The sequence below is a fragment of the Pholis gunnellus genome, assembly GCF_910591455.1.
Source record: "Pholis gunnellus genome assembly, chromosome: 19".
NCBI classification, from domain to species: Eukaryota; Metazoa; Chordata; class Actinopteri; order Perciformes; family Pholidae; genus Pholis; species Pholis gunnellus.
In genome coordinates, this window is record NC_136546.1 from 14,154,634 (window position 1) to 14,169,588 (window position 14,955).

The following is a 14,955-nucleotide window of genomic DNA, read 5'->3' on the forward strand; positions in this document are numbered from 1 at the left end:
TCTGTGGATTATACATAGTTTTTTTTTTTTACCCGATTTCATAAAAATGTAATATGTACAATAAAAACAAAGGAATATTTGGCCTTTAAAAATAGTTTTTGATATAATTGCACATGTCTGGCGAAGTGAAATAGTGAGTAATTTGCAAGCATCACTATGGCTGTTTACTACAGAGCTCACGGTGACCCTGGATGATCTCTTGAACTGATGCAGGGTCATCCAGCGTGCTGAGGTCCCCCATCCCGTCCAGGTCCCGCTCCACCACTTTCCGCAGCACTCGGCGCATTATCTTACCTGAGCGTGTCTTTGGCAGCCGCTGGGCGAACTGTGAGAACGACGCGACTTAAGTAGAAGTTGGCATTGAATGTGAATTTAAAGACGGTGAGACTGAATTACCTGGATGAAGTCTGGACAGGCGTACTTGGCGATCTTTTTAGATACCATGTTGTTTAGCTGCTGATGCAGGTCCGCTGGCTGGACCGCCACATCCTGTTTTAGCACCACAAAGGCATACACCCCTGACAACAAAGAGAAGGCTTCACTATAATAGACATTCCTGTGTTTGACATGTTTTTTTTGACTAACTGACAACATAGTTCTTGCTCACCTTGTCCTTTGATGTTGTGCGAGTATCCTATGACGGCAGACTCAGCCACTGCAGAGCATTGATTCTGTTACAGAAACCAGTGTGGATCATCTGTACACTTTATGGCAAGAAGTTTTAACCGCTTAACAACATAAATGTCTCTCTGGGGAACTTTTAATCAAACTGAAATTACGTTAACCCTGCTCAAAAATGTCAAACTGTTGATTACTTTTTTTTTATTTTTCAAGTATGCCGATGTTGGTCAAGAAATAAATATCTTGATAAGTACTTGCAAAGGTGAGATGTCAATGCTTCCATACTAGTAAGCTAATGTTGGTATGATCTTCTCAACAAACATTAGCCTGTTACCATTATATGAGTGTAGCAAACAATGGGTTCGTTATTGATCGACCTTACCACAACATCCTCTATCTCTGCCGTCCCAATCCTGTGACCGCTCACATTGATGACGTCATCAAGGCGGCCTGTGATCTGGTAATACCCCTCCTTAGAGCGATAGGCGCCATCGCCAGTAAAGAAGTAACCTATTGGCACAAAGAGAGAGAGAGAGAGTTTGTGTCTTAGGAAACACCATAAAAGTAGGGACGGTTGTTCATCCGGAACACATCTTATTGTACCAGGATTAGGCTGACAGTAGGTCTCGATGAATCTCTGGTGGTTGTTGTGAATGGTTCGGGCCATACCGGGCCAGGGCTGAGCTATGCACAGAGCTCCAGAAGTGTGGTTGGAAGTCAGCACTTTCCCCTGAAAAACAAATATTAAGAACAGTGGTAATAACGCAAGAAACAAGAACAAACTAATTATAAATGAAAAGTAACAAATCAATGTCATGAAGGTAAAAAATATCTAACTGTGCTAAAAAGTGTCATACAGTGCATGTAATTGTAAGCATTGTATGATCAGTGAGAGGTAATTGATGCAACAACTAGACAAGAGGAAGAGAGATGAGCCACCACTCCAACTGTCTGTGCAATCTGTGCATTTCAAAATCTGCAATAGCCACAAAGTAGTAGGACAGATTTTTAATATGGAGTTTGGCACGAACAGACTGGGACTGATGGGTGGGAGCAGGGTGGGTATCAAAAGTGACACAGCTGGTGAATATTTTATAATCCTAATCTGACCCTCCCCTCCAGGCCATTCCCAACCAACACACACACACACACACACACACACACACACACAGAGGGATGAGCCCCACACCTCAGTGTCCATGAGCACGGGCTTAATGCCAAAGAAAGGTCTCATAGCCATTCCTGGGACAATCTCTGCGTCTGCTTCTGATGGCCTTGGGGTGATGCAGATGCCACCTGTCTCTATAAACACAGAGCAAAACAAGGCAAATTGTAAAGCTGCTATTTTATATGAAAACATTTTTTTTACTGTCCTATATCCCATTAAAAGACCAAAACGGACAATGTGTTTGTCAGTTTTTTGCAATTTTTTATTTTTCTAAATTCCCTACTCTGTGGCACTCAGCCCTGACCCCATTGGTTTCTCCTACAGATGTGAAATAAAATGGACAAGAGGAGAAGGTAAATGACAGAGTTAACTAACAGTTTGTATACCTATATGCCCTTGATCCATAAAAAGATGTAGATTGTGGAATTATCAGCCATACTAAGTAAATTAAATTAGGTCTGCCTGGACATCAGGGACCCTGGTAATCTGCCTGGTGGTGTTGGTGGCAACAGCGCTGGACACGGCAGAGGGGACCCGTTATTAAGTAGGACACAACAGATGATCCCACAATAGCATTAGCAACCGGCATCCTGTTCAAATCAACTGCTACTGTGAGACTAAACCCCCCCCCCCATAGATCAACACTTTTCAGTTGAGTCTAAATTAAAGAGGGCTGTCTTAAACATTTAAAAAATGGTAAAGAAATAGATTCTTTCCGCAATTACTTTTTTTGGACATACTGTAATATTACTTTTTGTCTTTTTTGGAAATACTATAATAATACTTTTTTCTGGCGATTGTACAGATCAGGTTGCCAGTCACACATGTTGTTCCTGTGTAGCGTAAATAAAATGATATAACCCCTAGTATTGGAACACATTTGAATCGTCCCCTTTGTGTTCAAATAGGTTAGGAATTACAACTTGTAGAAAGTTACTAGCTATATGGCAACTAGAAGCACCTTGTGAGTGTCGCAGGGATTATTGCTCGTAATGTTAGCTAAAGTTAGAGATTTCTATGGACGACTTAGCAGCGTTATGTGGAAGTGAGATTGAAAATATATTTTGTTTTATGTATGCACTTTTTCTATGTGACCCTCACACATATGCTGGCTACCTAAATTACACTCAGTCATCCAAACTGTGAGAGCCCCTGATATAGATACTACATTATATCAATATCTTTCTACTTTACTGCCGTTAGATGCTACAAAGCTTTTTTCACCTCCGGTCCTCTTGCAGACTCTCACATCTAGTCCTGTATGATCCAACACGGAGGCCGTATGCCAACAGCGGATCAAAATCTAATTTTCTCTCTAAACAGGCTACTTGCTCCCAGATCAACCAAATGGCATTTATGAATAATGCCACTTAGTCCTAATTGAAAACACTGGTCCAGTAAAATAACATAATATAATCCTTTTTACTGAAGTAGGGTATTTGGGTCATATCTGTGTCTGTAATTCTCAAACTCACGATGCTCTGATGTTTAATTATCCGCCATTAATTATAGATTTTTGCCATTTGTATGGTAATTAATGCAGCTTTGCTTCATTTGGTCGTTACTTAATCTAATTTGAGGGGACTGAGGATAAAACGCAGTGTCAATCAGGTCTTGTGTTCATCTGTAAAATGTTTTAGTGAAACCAGCTTCCAGATTTCAAACATGTTGTCACGATATACCATCATAAGCTACTTTAGTAAGGGAATAGTAGTTATTTTTTAGTGACATCAGAGATAATCTATAGATGAAGGACAAGTTTGATGTGTCACATCAAGGGCAATTACTGTAATTATACTGTCACTGTAATGTATTCTGCCACAATTTAGTCAGTAAAGCATAGTACAGTGTATTTCGTTTCTATTTCACTCTGGTATCTTGAAGTTGAGATTTATGTCTCTGCAACCAAAACAGATGTTCTACTCTGGGAAATAAACATCTGGTTTGATGTGGAAACCCAGAGTGAATGGAAAACTTGCCTCATTTTAAGTACGTGTGCGTGTGGGTGCGTGTGGGTGCGTGTGCGTGCGTGTATGTACGCACCCACCTACTGTAACACTGTGTATGTATAGTTACACACGACTGCAGGCGTGTTATGTAACACTGTTATTGTTAGAGAGATGGAGCAAACTGTTCTGTCCCTTTAAGGGTTTTAGTGGCTGCAGACGTGGCCGTGTTCAAGAAAGAGTGAACGGACTTAACTGCCCTAACAAGCACTGGAAAGCTACAGTGAGACTCACAGCACGAGACTAAACCATGTTCAAAGTAAGCACAATCAACTTGATGAATCTGAATTAATGGAATAAATCACTCACAATTTTCTGGTTGATGGGATTTGTACTTTGACAAAGGACCCAGCTGATTATAAAAATGATCATGAATACATTTCTTGTTAATTTTTTGATCAATAAATTGACTAATTCTTCCGAGGCTACGGTGACTCAAGAAGACACAGATGCCTTTCCATCCACCTTTGTTTTTTACTGGATATGCATTTTCATTTTCGAATAAAAAACCTGATTCTCACTTGATTTGTTGCCTTTATTTAGTGAATTATGGTCCCATTTTGATTAAGCCGGGTATGCTTAAGGGCGTGGCTACTTTGTGATTGGCAGTTCACTACCAAGACGTTGCTTGTTATGGTAGTTGTCCGCGTTTTCACAAAGTCTTATTCAAAGCTCAGTTGTACTTCGCTCCACCCTCTCGTTTTACTTAATCCCATAACTGTAGTGGATGGAAACAAGCATTCATTTGCATTTCTTTTTGGCAATTTTCTTTTTAGATGGAAACCTGGCTAATGTGGTTTCAATGTGTCAGTGTTAACAAGCAGCAGCTAATAAATCCCACACTATGTGTGTTCCCGCTTACCTGTTTGCCACCAGGTGTCCACCACAGGGCAGCGTCCATCCCCGACGACTCTGTGGTACCACTCCCACGCTTCAGTGTTGATGGGCTCACCCACTGCAGACAGAGAAGGACAACTTCAGTCAGATAATGAAGTCATACATTATTAATGCGTACTTGTTTCAATGCATTTTCTTTCTATACTTTGCACACACGGTGTGGGGGAGGATTTATATTCTTTATGTTAAGCTTTGTGTTTTAACCCATCATGCTTCATGATGTAAGGGAACAGGTGTGTGTGTGTGTGTGTGTGTGTGTTAGCATGTAATCTCCTGGCATGCTGTGCCTTGCGATGGCATGTTGACATAGCAGACAGGCTTAACTTTCAATATACTTTCATTATGTAACTCATGTGTGCCGTTAATAGCAAAAGAAGGGAAAGGGGAAACAAAAAACACGAGAGTTAGAAGAACATATTAGAGTAAAAAGGGACATTATATGCTAAATAAACATAGTCACTAAAAAGTGGGACTACAGCTGTGATTTCTAATTACATCCCATCCTTAAATTTGTCATACTATATGCTACTATCCATTGCATTTTAAAAGCTGTGTCCATGCACAGCTGTGGTAAGCATGGTAGGTCAAAACTGAATTGTTGTAGATGTTTACAAAGAAACTATTGTCCTTTATCTTGTGCCCACAATAGCATTTCTCAGTATCATGTTTGGCATACCAGAGCCCAGAGTTTTGAGGGTGGAGCGGTCGTATTTGTGGACCCACTGGTCTCCGTACTTGAGCAGCAGGCGGATCGCTGTGGGAGCCCCATAAAACTGGTTTATCTTAAGTCTCTGCACCATCTCCCAGTACCTTCCTGTGAACAACATGTCAAAATTAGCATGGACAAAAGAGATAATCTACGATGTGTTGTAGGAAACTCAATATCTGAATCAGAAATTTAGAGATTAGGGTAAAGCCTGAGAAGTAAGACTTTCACTAGTGGCGTGTTTCACCTTGACAATGACAAGGTGTGTGTGCTGACACACATGACAAAGTCCTAATTATAGTGTGGACGGTATGGCCAAGTTCAACTTCAACTGTAAACAGTTATTCATGTACAAAGACACGAGAATGCAGAGCTCTTGGCAAAGGACAGGAATACTTAGCGGATGTCTGCCAACACACTTTACACAGACGCATAACATTTTATACTAACATAATCATAAAAATGCCATTATAATGATACCATCAGAGCTAACAGAGGTGAACATATGACAGTTTGGAAGGTTTTACTGTGCAAATAGACGTACAATTATTAGAATCAGAGAATCTTTGTAATGTAAGAAGAGTTTTCTTTTTGCTATGAATTGGAGAATCAGTCTGATACATTCCTACGTTTGCTGACGTTCATACCTGGGTCGGGGTAAATGGGAGTGCTCTCAAAGAGGACAGTGGTTCCCCCGTTGGCTAGAGGGCCGTAGACACTGTAACTGTGTCCTGTTATCCAGCCAATATCTGCCACACAGCCGAACACATCTCCGTCATGGTAGCTGAAGACATACTGGTGACGAGAGGGACGATTGGATAAAAATAGAAGACATGGTATTTAGTTTCCTTTTATCTAACTATAAATGGAAGGAGTCTCCTTCTGTGTGTGTTTGTATTAGAGCTGTATGTAAGTGTATTTAATATATCTTGATTCAAAACAGAAATAAAAACTTTACATAAAACTAATCAGGCTGAGAGTTCCTCTACAAATGGACGATGATGAGAAAAATAATTCTCGCTTTACACGCGTACCCTGTGTGTGAGTGCAGCATACAGCAGATATCCAGCCTGAGTGTGGACGAGTCCTTTGGGCTTCCCTGTGCTGCCGGATGTATAAAGTAGGAACAAGACGTCCTCACTGTCCATGGCAGCTGGCTCACACACCAAATCCTCCTTTAGCATCTCCTGCACGACATAATGACTTTTGAAAACATGGTGCAACACAACCTAACTCTTTAAGATGCTGGAAGAGAACATTGTGCAAGACACGAAGGCGTGAAGATTAGTGCTGAAACATCAAGCTGACAGAGCAACATCATCCCAAAATGATGTTCAGTAGCTATTCTGGAGCTTTCAATCGTCTCACAGGATCTTCTTCGGCAGATGCAGATTGTTTGATGTCACGTTCAGATTTCCATTTTTCCTCTGCAGAGAAAGATCTTGTGCTACGCTTAAAAAGAACAGCTACCAATGGACCCGATGACGCAACAACTAGAATGAACTTTCAATCAAAAAGATTAGTTGATTCAGATTCAGTTAGTCCATTGAATCAATTTTAACTGACGACAATTTTGATTATGCATTTTTAAGTCAACTTTATTTAATCTTTAATCTTTATTTATGCGGGGAAAGGTGACACAGATCAGTTGTAGTCCTCTGGTGTCGGCATCAATATCTTAATCAAGCTCTGATTGGTCTGATCTCTCACCTCCTCCATGGCGACGTCCCTGGCTGTCATGGAGACCGGATTCTCTGTTCTCATGGCAACAAACACCTGCTTCACTGCCGGGCAGCTCTGAACCGCCGCATCTACCGTCTTCTTCAGCTCGGTGACTTTACCTCCTCTGACGCCCTGGTTCACCGTGATGACGGTGCTGGACTGGGCTGAAGATATGATGCACATGGAAATCAGACCGCTGACTTGAATAGTTATCATACTCATCAATTTAACAAAGCCTGTACTTGAATTCAACATTATTTGTGGTGGGTCATATGATAAAACCACCACAAACAAAAGGTCTTACACATTATGTTCTTGCTTTTTCACTAGACATATCTGCTGCTAGAAGCAAGGTTGCAGAATCGTGCGATCATCCTCTGAGGATTCTTCACTACATGCGACCGTGCTCACATTACACATCGATCGATAATATAAAATATTAGTTCAGCTTCAGCATCCGCAGGGCAGTCAAACTGTCTCACCGTCTCGGATTCGCTCTGCAAGGGCTTCAGCGCTGAACCCTGCGAACACCACGTTGTGTGCTGCACCGATACGGGCGCAGGCCAACATGGACGCCACAGCCAGAGGGCAGGTAGGCATGTAGATGGTGACGCAGTCGCCCCTCTTCACGCCGCGCCGCCTTAACAGGTTACCTAGGCGGCATGTCATCTCCAGCAGCTGCCTGTAAAAGAGGTATCAATGAGCAACACCGAGAGGCGAGAGGAGGAGGAACAACAACAACAACAACACACATAGAATCCAACCTGCTGACCTGTAGGTGATCTTGACCTCTGACCCCGGTTCATCCCTCTCCCAGATCAGGGCCACCTTCTCTGGACAGGTGTGCACGTGGCGGTCCAGGCAGTTCACTGCATGTACCAATACATTAGCCAAATACACACAGACACAGAAAACTTCATATCTGCCACGTAAACGTGTTGCGTTCAAGTCACTTTGAATATACAGTAGCCTATATGCCGAGAGAGACTGGTTTGCATAATGATGCCTTCGCTGTCTGTGTGCGTTTCTTAGAAAGCTTCACGGAAACTGCGTCTGATTATGACTTATTTATTATTATCGTACTATTGGCCGTATTGTAATGAAATGTGGCAATAATCTCACCGGACACATTCAGCTGTCCTCCTTCAAACCACTTGATCTTCCCCCGGCTCATGTCACAGTCCAGGACTGTGTGGAAAGGACGGATCCAGCTGAGTCTCTGGCGCGCGGCAGCGGCCCAGAAGCTCTCACTGTTGTTAACGGAGAACTCCTGCAACGCCGAGCGGTCCGACACGCCTTCGAACCCCGCAGCCTCCGGCATAAACGCCGCTACGTTGCATCTCGATCGACCCAAAATATGGATATAAGATTTGAAGACCCGTAGACGAAAGGAAGTTACTATGTACTTTGAAGTGCATCCGCAAGGCAGCCACATATTCTCTGCTTTTCGACTTTCTGAGACAAGAGTTTTTACGCACTTTTGGAAGTTACTCTGCTCTGGAAAACCCGGGAGAGGAAGCGCTGAAGGAGTGATGCATTCAAGGGCGGTACAAAACTCATGTGACTACTGTTTTTTTTCTCGGAAAGTATGCCTATAATAGTCGACAGCTGGATTTTCTTTTAGTTCCGGTTCACGTGGACGATTGTTGGCAACAGTTTTGACAACCAGGCTCGCTTTCATTTCAAAAGTTATAACTACTGGACACAGGATGTGTTACTAGGTAACTAGTTGTGACGTCAAATATTCAGGATCATAAGTACAAGTGATGAACTGAGATTTACAGCTGCACAGACAAAACAGTTCTAGTGTCAAACTCATTCTGCACAGTGAAGCTCAAACATTAAAAACAGTGACTTTAAATATCAGTAACTTTTAATTAGACTACAGTTACATTTATACAGAGACAAACACAGATAATGAATGTTAACTGTACAGTGTTAACTATTGGACAATATTTTCAGTATGTACATCACAAACGTTGCAACAGATAAAAGAAATCAAAAGGATTTAATCTCGTTTCGTAATCTTTTCACAGGTCTTCGTACCAGCTGTGTGCTTTTCAGTCACCCAACTGAAATCACAGGGAGGTCAGAGGTCACAGTCTTCATTAATGCCTCTGGAGCAGGTTTTGCTTCAGATGACTTGCAATCAAAAAACATCTTTACCCTCACCGTCGCATAAAAGTAGCTGCCATGGTCACAGAACTGCAAGTGTAACAATCTATTTTAAAGAAAATAAATATACATTTATTTAACGATGCTCTTTATCAGAACATCTGCAGTAAATGTTAGGGAAACATTTCTGTGCTCCAGCCTCCTACAGAAATACATGAAAAGGTTGTGTAGTTTGGTTGGAGTTTGTTATATTTAGAAATTTCTAAGAGCAGAAAGAAATAATCTCAACCCTCCAAAGTCATTGGAGCCAAAGAATTAGTTACCTAATAAGTAATCTAATAATTTGACATTTATTTATCTCTGTAATATTACATCTGCAGGTTTGAAGTTCAGTGTTAACAAGTTTATGGGCGTCTCCATAACTTCTGCCTCTGAAATGTTTGCAAACTCCACTCTGCAGGTATTTTTCCCCCCACCCATCAGTCTGTATCTTGCAGCTTTTTTTTCAGTCACACTTCAACACCTCTGGTGTTTCCTGCTCCGACACCTCGTCCTCAGCTTCCTCTTTGTGAGTCACGTGGCCGTTTGGTCTGTCGGAAACAGTCCCGAGCACCTTAGCACTGTGCTCCTGTGCCTTCGCTCGCAGCGCAGCAATACTGTTCTCCCTCAATTCCTCCTTAGAAATTGATGCGTTGGCAGTGTCTTTAATTCGTTTCTCCATCTCTTCCTCCATCACTTTGTCCGCTGGTTTCTCCTGTGTTGTTGTTGGTGGTGGTGTTGATGGCATCAGGCTGCAGGGTTTTCCAGGAGAGATGTGTGTGGTTTCAACCGACTTCTTGTGCATGCCTGGTGGTGGGGGGGGGGGGGGGGGGGGGGGGGTTATTAATATTTCAGTTATAGAAAAATCTCACCAATAAATTGCACCTGTTTTACCTCAGAAGCAGGAAATTGTGTATGTATGCTGAGGTGTTTGACATTGAAATAAAGTGTGAAAGAGAATGGGGATAGAACCTCTTATTCAATTAGAGGCACCTAATTGATTTAACCTAATCAATTGACATGAGGAGAGAGGACACGTGGTCTAATCTGTCCTGATTAAGTAGGATTATCACTGTATCGATCTTTTATCGACATGCTGACACTTTTATTGGCTCCTAACATGAGCCGGGTTTAGCTCCCACTTCCTGTCAGAATACATCTTAATCCCGCTTTTCAAACACTAGGACACAAACTAATATAGCAGGTTTTCTTTGGATCTGCAGTACAAGCTCTCATTTTACCACAAAAAAATGGGCTAACAGCAGCTATACACACAATAATGAATAGGAAGGAACATATTTAATGTGTCTGACAGAAGTTGGACCCTTAAAAGTACTCCACCTCATGTGTGCTTCATCAGCCAAATAAAAAGGGTGATTTTCACAAAATGAGCCTCAATAATGATATTAAACAAAAAGGGGGAATATCTATGACTCAAGATCAATAAAGGACATTTTTGACAGCAGATATTGGGACTCATCATGGTAGGAGAAGCACACGCGTTACTTATATTACCGATGGCTCCCTTATAATTAAAGTGTCCCATTACAGTGTGACACTGAGCCAGCATGCACAATACCAGGACCTGAAGCAGCTTATTTCCATTCAGCATTCATAAATTCCATTATCTGTGCTTTTCCTTCTGTAACTTGTTAAAATGTCTTCTGTACAAACAAATAAAAAACAGCCATCTAAAAACAATCCCTCTTGACAATGTGACAAATAACTATTTACCTAATAACCACGGAGCATAGGACTCAGTGACGCCCTCCTTGGCTGACTTGAGGATGGACTCCGGCAGTGGGATGGAGTGACGGACCATGGCTCCATACAGGCCGTACTCCGCCATCACGCTGCTGCGACCCCAACACTTCTCCCTTTTCCTCCACTTGGCCCTGCGGTTCTGAAACCACACCTGGAGAGATGAAAGGTCAGATTAAGGGTTAGATTAAGTTTACTTTTGTATCTTTGCACAACTAATGCATGCACTTTTATTCTCTGTGGTCTGGGCCATCAACATTATTAATTGCGACTGGACCAGAACACAATTTAAAGCGGAGGTGGAAAACGTAATTTTATTTTTTTGAAGAAAGGTAAGCAAACTTTTTTTGTGGGAAAACAAGCAGATTATTTTCATATGTCTTAAAACATGTCTGGAGTGTTTTTGATACATCTCTAAACCACTACAATGGAGCACCGTCTCATTTTGTAATTGATTACAGCTTCCTTAAGAACTCCTTGTTGTTTGACGCCTTCACAATCAAATGTCTCAGTTGTATCAAAGCTTTTTGTGGGATATTAGTTTGAACAATGACATCCGCTGGAGGCTGTTTTTTTTTAATAAAGACTCATTTTAATCTAGACTCAAATGTAACCTATGTTGACCTATAGGTCTTTTATTTACTCAAAATGCAAATGGCTGTACAAAATAGCTTTGTCACACAAGACCTGAAATTCAGTGTTTAAAATTTCATTTTTTTTCCCCCTCAATGCTTCATTTACACAATATCTTGTCTTTTCTTAGTCGTGCATGCGTGTGTGTTTGTGCGTGCGTGCATTATTCTCCTTCTGGCTCCTCAAATGCCTAAATTGATTTCCACCAAGCCAGACCTCGCAATAGCCTCAGCAACCTTGTGAATATGAATGAGGAAAACAGGAAAGAAATCATCATCCTAAAATGGCAGAGGAGGCAGGATGATATTATAGGGAATGGTGTGTGTGTGTGTGTGTGTGAGAGACAGAAAGAGAAATGTGTGTGTGCGTGCGCGTGTGTGAGACAGAAAGAGAAATGTGTGTGTGTGCGTGCATGTGTGTGCGCGAGCTACGCAGGCCTGGAATTAAAAACGATCAAAGCCGAGCCTGGAAAGCTATTCAGGTAGATCTGATGATAACCTCCATCTCATAAAAAGATGAGCCTCAGATGAGCAATCATGCCTTCTGACAGCACCAGTGTGAGTGTGCATGGCAGTGTGTGTGTCTCCGGTGTGTGTGTGGGTGGAGGTTCCTGAGGAGAGGTGACCCCGGGGGCGAAGAGGCTGATTGAAAAATAAGTTAATTTCCAGGGCCGATCGATGGGAGACAGGCGCTCAAATATCACGGGAAATTAAAATGCTCATAGCAGCCAGTCAGAGCCCTCTGCTCAGCCGCTGACCTGTGCCAATTAATTTCTATGTAGTTATCATTTCATCTCAGGGTGGCGGCCCGCTCTCTCGCAGCGAAAGAGGTGATAAGTTCCCCTCAATTAACTAATTATTACACTGAGCTGGTGAATTGGCTGCTAATGTGAAAGCAGAAGGCATTGTGAGGATGTTGATGATGGAGCAGCTGACTGGTGGCTGAACAGTTCCTTTGCATTCTTCATTGCTTTGTAACCTGAATTTGTGGCATGACTTTGATGTTTAAAAAATAATTACATTATCTTAAATATCTGAATTATATGACTATATTTCCATTTGTATTTTAAAATGATTTCCCCCTCTTTGAGATGATTAAAGCATCTTTAGGATTTGAAATTTAAACAGAGCACATATCTGCACAGGCATTAATACACTAACACACCTGTATTCTGTCCTCTGGTAGCTCAGTCTTCATGGAGAGCATTTCTCGGGCGTACACATCTGGGTAGTGAGCTTCATTAAAAGCTTTCTCCAGTTCCTCTAGCTGATAGGAAGTGAAAATGGTTCTGCAGACAAAAAAAAGAGAACATTTAAATAAGTACCCCTCTTTTATTTATATTATGACATTTGTTCAATTTTGTACCATTTAAAATAAGTCTAAAATTGAAATACATTTTTTTTAAATTATATTTTCTTGCACTCAATTTTAAATAAAAATCAAGATGGTGTCAAATTGTATGTTACAATTTTAGAAGTAGCAACGCAGTCAGAAACAGAAACGATAGAAGACAATTAGGCCCATCAGTCTTTCATCGTTGTTTACCAATGACATTAAAAAAATCATAAATACACCGCTGGATTTTTGTATCTCCATCACACTTATTCGTTTTCATTCCTAACGAAAAAAATCTGGCAACAATTAATTTTTAGAAAGACAGCAGAGGAATTCAAGATGACTTTAAGGCTAATACCATATAATCAACATCACACACGTTTAATAATTAAATACAATTCATGTGTGTGTGTGAGGTTTTTCTCCTTCTAGTGGGGCGGGAGGTATGACGAAAATAGCCAAACGAAAGTAGCCTTACGTGATTTCACTAAATAAAAGCCGAATATAATGTAGGCCTACGGCTAAAAAAATAAATCGTTCGATTATCTCGTTTTCCATTTTGATTTGCTTCACCTGTGTCGTCTTTTCTTCCGTTTCTTGCTCTGACTCACTGAGGATTTAGAGAATTTCTGATCTCCGGAGGAAAGACTCATGTCATCAGATTCTGTGAGGAAACAAAGCAGTGATCAATTCAAAATACTGGGACAACATCAAATAACAATAATCATAACATTGTGTTATAGCTACACGAAATATGGTAAAGTAATCCTCATTTTAAAAAAATTAAAAGTCAGAGTTATTGATGTAAAATTGTTATTTCAGAGTCTCTCCCCTCCAATTAATTTAAATTAGAATAAAAAGTAATTATTGGACTAGTTATTTTGAAACAAATATTTTAGTAAGGACTCTAGATTTTTTTCTTCCATCTTTCCCCCATTTTTCAAATAAAATTATAAAAGGTGCATCCGGAATTATTTTTGCCCGTGTGAAATCATTCATGCGCTTGCACTCTTTTGTGCAGTACCTTTCTGCTATTCCCTCCCTCTAGCTTATTCACAATAAACACTCATAGGCTGTAGAAGCACCCTATAATCTCAATCAATCCCTGCATCATGTTAGAGTTAACAGGCCTTATGTTAAACACTCACCGGAGCTGGCGGAGTGCTGCGCATCCATCTGAGAGTCCATGTGAGCCGCTCTGTGCAGCGGCTGCAGGTGCACATTTTGCGCCTCTGCAAGCACCTCCAGAAAAGCAGGCTGGCTGTAAAACGAGTGTATTCCCTCTGGTCCCAGCAAACCCATGCCGACCCCGAGACCCCCGTGTCCGAGGGACCTTGCGGCCAGGACGTGCGCAGTGTGCGGGAGAACCTCCAGCGGCCGCCTCTGCGTAACCGCCGGCGGCTCCTTGTTGAGGCCGAGCAGCTCCTGGATCCCAAAGCCGGTGCGCCGGTGCACCGTGGGGGCCATCTTCCAGACTGGAGGCGGCTGCTGGGATCCCCCGTGGTTCACGATGTTTTGTGAGGCCGATTTCTGTTTATTCTCAGTGTCTGAGAGCACAACTCCCTCTTTCCCCGTCATGGCGGTGAGATTTGTTTTCCACTCACTCCCCAAAAAAAAAAGCCAGAGTCCCTTATGCAATCAGCACCGTGATGCTCCTTTATCTCTCTGCACTCCTCTCTGCTGCGCCTTTTAACCAACAGGCAACAGGCGGCAGCCAATCACAAGAAGGGGGGGGGGGGGGGGGGGAAGAGACCCCACGCTGAAGTTTGCACGAGCCCTATGAGGCTTCATTAAAGTAAATAATACAATTTCAGACAATGAAATGTGACAAAATAACATGTCATATTTGCCTTTTTGCCAAGACACTGCTGAGGTTGTGGCTGGGTTGTCAAATATTAAAGGTGGTTTGCTGACAGCAGAGATTAATTATTTTGTTTTCTACAGAAGGTCAA

The 14,955-nt window shown here is 41.8% G+C and overlaps 2 protein-coding genes across 2 annotated transcripts; both read right to left on the reverse strand.

Moving 5' to 3' along the window:
• Positions 1-151: 151 nt before the first annotated feature.
• On the reverse strand, positions 152-8,555 carry LOC306711884 (acetyl-coenzyme A synthetase 2-like, mitochondrial; the record flags this gene model as incomplete). The annotated part of the gene is made up of 14 exons (XM_079180958.1): positions 152-325; positions 397-518; positions 608-671; positions 1,004-1,131; positions 1,225-1,351; positions 1,811-1,923; positions 4,658-4,750; positions 5,369-5,506; positions 6,046-6,193; positions 6,433-6,585; positions 7,109-7,284; positions 7,603-7,802; positions 7,893-7,989; positions 8,243-8,555. The coding sequence occupies 14 exons, from the start codon at positions 8,553-8,555 to the stop codon at positions 155-157; spliced, it is 2,043 nt and encodes a 680-aa protein (XP_079037084.1). The 3' UTR covers positions 152-154.
• Positions 8,556-9,740: 1,185 nt separating this feature from the next.
• On the reverse strand, positions 9,741-14,581 carry LOC306711695 (visual system homeobox 2-like; the record flags this gene model as incomplete). The annotated part of the gene is made up of 5 exons (XM_079180711.1): positions 9,741-10,081; positions 11,009-11,189; positions 12,833-12,956; positions 13,577-13,667; positions 14,152-14,581. 5 exons carry the CDS (start codon positions 14,579-14,581, stop codon positions 9,741-9,743), a joined length of 1,167 nt encoding a protein of 388 aa, XP_079036837.1.
• Positions 14,582-14,955: the final 374 nt, after the last annotated feature.